At 57.8% G+C, this 6,472-nt stretch overlaps 1 protein-coding gene across 1 annotated transcript; it reads right to left on the bottom strand.

The window, feature by feature from the left end:
* Window positions 1-1,149: 1,149 nt before the first annotated feature.
* Window positions 1,150-6,166, bottom strand: RIMS3 (regulating synaptic membrane exocytosis 3; the record flags this gene model as incomplete). The annotated part of the gene is made up of 6 exons (XM_082296619.1): window positions 1,150-1,362; window positions 2,121-2,260; window positions 2,370-2,471; window positions 3,350-3,462; window positions 3,547-3,688; window positions 5,947-6,166. The coding sequence occupies 6 exons, from the start codon at window positions 6,164-6,166 to the stop codon at window positions 1,150-1,152; spliced, it is 930 nt and encodes a 309-aa protein (XP_082152745.1).
* Window positions 6,167-6,472: the final 306 nt, after the last annotated feature.

Genomic DNA, 6,472 nt, shown 5'->3' with positions numbered 1-6,472 from the left:
CCTACTCCAAGGAGGGTATCTCAGACCCCAAGAAGGGCATCCCAAACCCTGGGAAGGGAATCCCAACCTCAAGGAGAGCATCCCAACCTCAAGGAGAGCATCCCAACCTCAAGGAGAGTTCATTCCAGACCTCGAGGAGAGCATCCCAACCCCGAGCAGGGCTTCCCAGACCCCGAGGAGGGACAGCCAGACCTCAAGGAGGACATCCCAACTCCAAGGAGAGCATTCCAGACCTCAAGGAGAGCATCCCAGCCCTCCAGCTGGGAAGGAAGGGGCTGGGAAGCAGCCGATCCGCTGGGATCCCGGTATTCCCGCTCCGTTGGGTCGCCTTCTCCCGTCTCCCACGAGGCATTCCCAGAGTTTGTCCTTTGGGTCTGGTTTTGGCCGGACACGAGCGCGGTCAGCGGTGAGACACGAGGAGAAGCCCAGCGGACGCCGAGGGGATGCGAGCGTCCCTTTCCCTGTCCCCTCTTGCTTTGGCAATGGTCACAGGCTACATGCTCCCGGGAAAAGGAAAAAAAAAAAAACAACCCAAAAACTCGGGAAAAAAAGGCAGGGAAATGGCCACCAAAAGTGCTGGGAAAGCGACCAAACGGGATGAGACTGGCAGATGTTCCCGGTCCATCCGGAGTTCTCTTGGATATTGCAGTGAGTGTGTTGTCAGCACGTGGCAAAGCTACATAAGAGAAGATGCTACATTCCTTGGGAAACAAAAGTAGTGCTGAGTCGGAATTGTTCTGAGTTCCGTGGGGTTTTTTCCCCACTTTTTCCTCGGAGGCAGGGAAAGGGAATGGGAGGAAAGGAACCTCGTCCTCAGCCGGACTGAGCTGCTCCCAGCGGGGGCGGGAGAGGAGCTGGGAGCTTCCAGGACGAGGTCTGGGAACAGTCTGGGATCGTTGGCAGTCGCAGCCCTCGGAGGGGATTTTTGCCTCTCCTTCCCCACTGCCTCACACATGGCCCTCGCTCCCTCTCCCTGCCTGGAGAGGGCGTCCAGGGCGGATTTTTTGGGGGGAAGGAGATTGAAAATTAAAAAAAAAAAGAAAACCAAAAAAAAAAGGAAAAAAAAAGGAAAAAAAAAAAGGATATGTACAGCTCTCTACAACCAGTTCTGCTCGGTCTCCTTGGATCTCTCCTTCCCAATCCCGGCCTCTACGGGCAGGAGGGGCTGGTGGAGCTTTCCAGGGAGGACTGGGAGAGGCGGCGGGTCAGGGGTCCGATGCTGGAGTCGGCCAAGGAGGAGGTTGGGAAGAGTTTGTACCAGCCCGAGACGGCGCTGGAGAGATCCAGCTCCTCCAGGATGATCTGGGCCATCCCCATGAAGCACTTGTGGTCCATGCGCCCGTAATCGCCCCAGACAATCACCTGCGGGCAGGGAAGGGGTTAATGGAGCTGGGTGGGAATTCCAGGGAAATCTTGGCAAACTCGGCGTGCCCGGATGGAGAAACCGGGAAAAAACCCTGCTGTGGTCGGGGTTGGGAAGGTGTGAAGGGTGCAGGGAGGGCTCTGGGGATCCCAGTCCTTGGTCCCCTCACCCAACAAGGGTGGGGAGGCCCTGGCACAGGGTGTTCCAGATCCCAAAGACAGCATCCCAGACCTCCAGGAGAACACCCCAACCTCGAGGAAAGCATTCCTGACCTCAAAGAGAACAACCCAGACCTTGAGGAGAGCATCCCTGACCTCGAGGAGAACACCCCAACCCTGAGGAGAGCATCCCAACCCCGAGGAGAGCACCCCAACCCTGAGGAGAACATCCCAACCCCAAGCAGAACATCCCAGACCTTGAGGAGAACATCTCAGACCTCGAGGAGAGCATCCCGGCCTCAAGAACACCCCAACCCCGAGGAGAACATCCCACACCTTGAGGAGAGCATTCCTGACCTCAAAGAGAACACCCCAGACCTCGAGGAGAACACCCCAACCCTGAGGAGAGCATCCCAACCCCAAGCAGGTCATCCCAGACCTCAAGGAGAACACCCCAGACCTCACAGAGAGCCTCCCAGACCTCACGGAGGACATCCCAGCCCAGGGAAGCTGTGGGTGCCCCATCCCTGGAAGTGTCCAAGGAAAGGTTGGACGGGGGCTTGGAGCCACCTGGGATAGGGGAAGGTGTCCCTGCCCACCTGCAGGACTTTGCCCTGGGGACTCTCCTCGAAGAGCAGCGGCTGCTGGTACGAGGGGTCGCAGGTTTTCTTCACCACCTTGGTCTTCTTCTTGGCCAGGCAGACGCCGTTCTCCAGCAGGTAAACCTTCACGTAGGTGGCTGCCGTGGGAAACCGGGAGAAACGGGGACGTGGAGCAGGATCCTGGGATGATCCCGGCACGGCACCCGCCCCCCTCCATCCCTGACCCCGCCCTCCACAGCCACCTACCCGGGATGCACTTGGAGCCCATCTTTGGGATGAGTCCCCGCGCCTGGATCACGTCCACCTCCAGCTGCCCGTTGCGGTCAGCCATGCCGACGTGGACATCGCCTGGAAGTGAGGAGACACCTTCAGGACCATCCCTGATGGTCACCTCCCCCTGGGGACAGCACAGCCGCCCGTCCTCGCCATGGGTGGGACTGTCCTCTCCAGGGGACACCACTGTCCTCACCCCCAGCGTCCCGCTGGATGCCTGATTTGTTGGGAATTAGGGGCTCAGTGGATGGGAAGGAGCTTGGATTGAGCAGCAAGGAGAGATCGGGGTGGGAGCCCCTCCTCCCCATCAGCTCCATGCTCCTCATTGGGATTTTATCCCTCGTGATGGGAAAAAGGCTGGGATTTACCCAGGCTGGGCCTTGGCTGGGTGATTCCGCAGAAAAAGGACAGGCTGGGACAAGGAGGGATCAGGGGCCAGGAACTCAGAAGGGTCCAACCCCCCTTTCCCCTTTCCCCTTTCCCCTTCCCCCTTTCCCCTTTCCCCTTTCCTTTCCCTTTCCCTGAGCAGCTCTTCCCATTCCCGGCATCTCCGGCCCCAGCAGGATCTGGCGTGGACACCTCGGTGTCTGTCCCCAGCTGGGGACACGCTGCTGCTGGCTGGGAATTCAGACTTAGGCTGCAACTTTTGATCCCCATTTGGGATTTCAAAGGGAAAAGTGGGACAAAAGGTGGGGGTTTTGGTTCCAGGGTGCTTGGAAAAGGAAGCCTCAGGAAAAGGAAGCTTCAGGAAAAGGAAGGCCCAGGAAAAAGCGGAGCTGCCGCTTCTCAGGGATGCCCTGCCCTGATCCCTGCACGCTCCCCCGTGTGGGGCACAGCATTCCCAAGCCATGCCCGGACCGGGATGTGCTGGGATGGAGCCCCGGGAAGAACCACGCAGCCTCTTCCCCTCCCTTCCCTCCCTCCGGAGCCCCCCGGGCGCTGCCCCTGCTCACCCATCGGGGGGGTTGCCAGGGTCTGCCGCCCCACGAGCTGCCCCGGCCCCAGCCCGTCGAGGAAATCGCTGAACTGGCTCTCCGCGCCCAGCCGGGTGGTGGGGAAGATGAACCTGCAAAGGATTTCCATGGAGCATCCCTCTGGACACCCCGGGAAGGATCCCGGCGCCGTTCCCAATCCCTGCCCCGTTCCTTACGTGCCGTCGGAGCTGTTGCTGTTGGTGCTGCCGTCCGTGGATTCCCGGCTGCCCTGCCGGGTCACCCTGGTCCTCATCTCCACGGCGATCCCGGTCTCGGTGCTCCTGCGGATGGTGCTGCGCAGCTTTTTGGGGCCTCCCTCTGGAATTGGAGACGGGATCGGCTCCGGCTCCTGCCCTCCAGCCCTTCCCTGCCTTCCTGTCTCCCTGTTTTCCAGCCGCGCATCATTCCCGGGGAGTTGTGCACCGTTCCCCGGGTGAATTCCCAGGGGATCCCACACGCACACACCCAGGTGCGGCAGGAGAGGAGAGCCCCGGGCCGGCCCCGTGTCCCCGTGTCCCCACCCCAGCCGCCACCGTGCTCTGCTCCCATGTCACCGTGGCTTTGGGTGGCTGAGAGTCCCCCCTGCACCCGAGACCTGCCCCAGTCACCCCACAAGTGCTGGCAGCGTCCCTTGGCCTCCAAAATCCCCGTGCCAGAGGGGACAGCACCCCCCAAAGCGTGGGCACAGCCCCAAACACCGCCTGATGCCCCCTTGGCCTCCAAACTCGCCCCGTCCCCGTGCCAGAGGGGACAGCACCCCCCAAAGCGTGGGCACAGCCCCAAACACCGCCTGATGCCCCCTTTCCTCCACCCCACGTGTCCCGGGCGGTGGCAGATGGCAGCGGGAGGAGGGTGGCACACCCCTGGCACTGTCCCCGGCCCCCGCCGTGTGCCCATGTGTGCGCGGTGGCATCGCCGCCTTTGTCCCGCTCCTTCGGGGCTGTCCCCACGGAAGGGTTTGGAGCAGGGAGCATCCCGGCCCTGCCATTCCAGGTGCGGTTGTGCTTTTTTTGGGGGGGAAATTTAACCCCTTCAGAGCCACTTCTCGGATGGCGGGAGGGCTCCGGATTAACTGTTCCTTTCCCAGATTATGGAATGCCAGGGATAGAAAGCAAGAAGCGGGGGAAAGCCTGCGCTAAAAGGAGCTTTGTGCTTCTCCCGCCCCTTGAACAGCTATTTTAAAGCATTTAAATATTCAAATATTTAAATATTTCCCAGAGCGTCCTTTCTCCAAGCTCCTGTCCGCAGCCAGGACTGGGAGTTACTGGTGAGGGGGACACCGAGGTTGGGCAGAGCTCCAGCGACATCCTCACCTTGGGTTGGCAAATTTGGCACCTGGAGAAGTGCTGGAGTGGGGTTAAAACGGGATTTTTAAGGTGGCCTTTTTTGGGTGTCATTTCTGACGTGCATTTTTTGGGGTGTCATTTTTAGGGGTGTTTTTTAGGTGTCATTTTTGGGTGTAGTTTTTTAGGTGTCATTTTTAGGCATCTTTTTTAGGTGCCTCCATCACACGCAGGCAATCAAAGCAAGGGGGGTGGGCACCTAAAAACCGAGGTTAGGGGGGTTAAAAAGGGGGGTTTTAAGTGGCTTTTTAAAGTTTCATTTTTGGGGTGTCATTTTTAGGTGTCATTTTTTTGGGTTTCATTTTTAGGTGTAATTTTTTACGTGTATTTTTTGGGGGGAGGTTTCATTTTTAGGGCTATTTTTGGGGGGTTCTTTTTTAGGTGTCGTTTTTAGCTGTCCTTTTTTTGGGTTTTTTTTGGGGGGTGCCATTTTTAGGTGCCATTTTTAGGAGCCATTTTTAGGGCCATTTTTAGGGGGCTATTTTTAGGACCCATTTTTAGGGGGCCAGTTTTAGGGTGCCATTTTTAGGGCGCCACTTTTAGGGTGCTATTTTTAGGAGCCATTTTTAGGGGGCCAGTTTTAGGAGCCATTTTTAGGGGGTCATTTTTAGGAGCCATTTTTAGGGGCCATTTTTAGGGGGCCATTTTTAGGGGGCCAGTTTTAGGAGCCATTTTTAGGAGCCATTTTTAGGAGCCATTTTTAGGGCGCCATTTTTAGGGGGCCATTTTCAGGGGCCATTTTTAGGAGCCATTTTTAGGGGCCATTTTTAGGGGGTCATTTTTAGGAGCCATTTTTAGGGGCCATTTTTAGGGTGCCATTTTTAGGGCGCCACTTTTAGGAGCCATTTTTAGGGTGCCATTTTTAGGGGGTCATTTTTAGGGGCCATTTTTAGGGGGTCATTTTTAGGAGCCATTTTTAGGGTGCCATTTTTAGGGCGCCACTTTTAGGGCCATTTTTAGGGTGCCAGTTTTAGGGGCCATTTTTAGGGGCCATTTTTAGGGCGCCATTTTTAGGGTGCCATTTTTAGGGGGTCATTTTTAGGGGGCCATTTTTAGGGGGCCATTTTTAGGGGGTCATTTTTAGGGGGTCATTTTTAGGAGCCATTTTTAGGGGGTCATTTTTAGGAGCCATTTTTAGGGCGCCATTTTCAGGTGCCTCCATCACACCCAGGCAACCAAAGCACGAAGGGTGGGCACCTAAACCCCAAGGTAGGCATCAGGGTGGCCTCTCACCAGTCTGGTTGAGCTGCAGGGTGCTCTTGCTCCACTGGGACAACCCCACAATCGCCACCATCTTGGCACCCAGGCTGGAGCGTCGCTTCTTGCTGGCGGTGAGGGTGACGGAGTCGGCGCTGCCGCGGGCGCTCTTCTCCAGGTTGTACATCTCGCCGCTGATGCTGGAGCTGCGCACCACATTCCGGGCGGATGAGGAGCTGGCATCCCCGTTGAACATGGTCAGCGCGCCCGCCGGCACCGGCACCGGCTCTGCTGCCCGGGATCAGCTGCGGGGACAAAGCAGGGACGCCTTGGGCACTGAGGGGTGGCAGCGGTTGTGGCACAGCTGTCGCATCCCCGCAGGGATGGGCGGTCCCCTCAAAGTGTTCACAAATCCGGGAAATTCAGGTGGCACCATGCAGAGAGAGCTGGAAATCAGGGAAAGGTTCTTCCCCCAGAGGGTGCTGGGCAGTGCCCAGGCTCCCCAGGAAATGGGCATGGCCCTGAGGCTGCCAGAGCTCCGGGATTGTTGGACAACGCTCCC

The sequence above is a fragment of the Coloeus monedula genome, assembly GCF_965178545.1.
Source record: "Coloeus monedula genome assembly, chromosome: 24".
Taxonomy (NCBI): domain Eukaryota; kingdom Metazoa; phylum Chordata; class Aves; order Passeriformes; family Corvidae; genus Coloeus; species Coloeus monedula.
The sequence above is the reverse complement of the archived record's forward strand: the minus strand, read 5'-3'. Positions and strand labels throughout refer to the sequence as shown.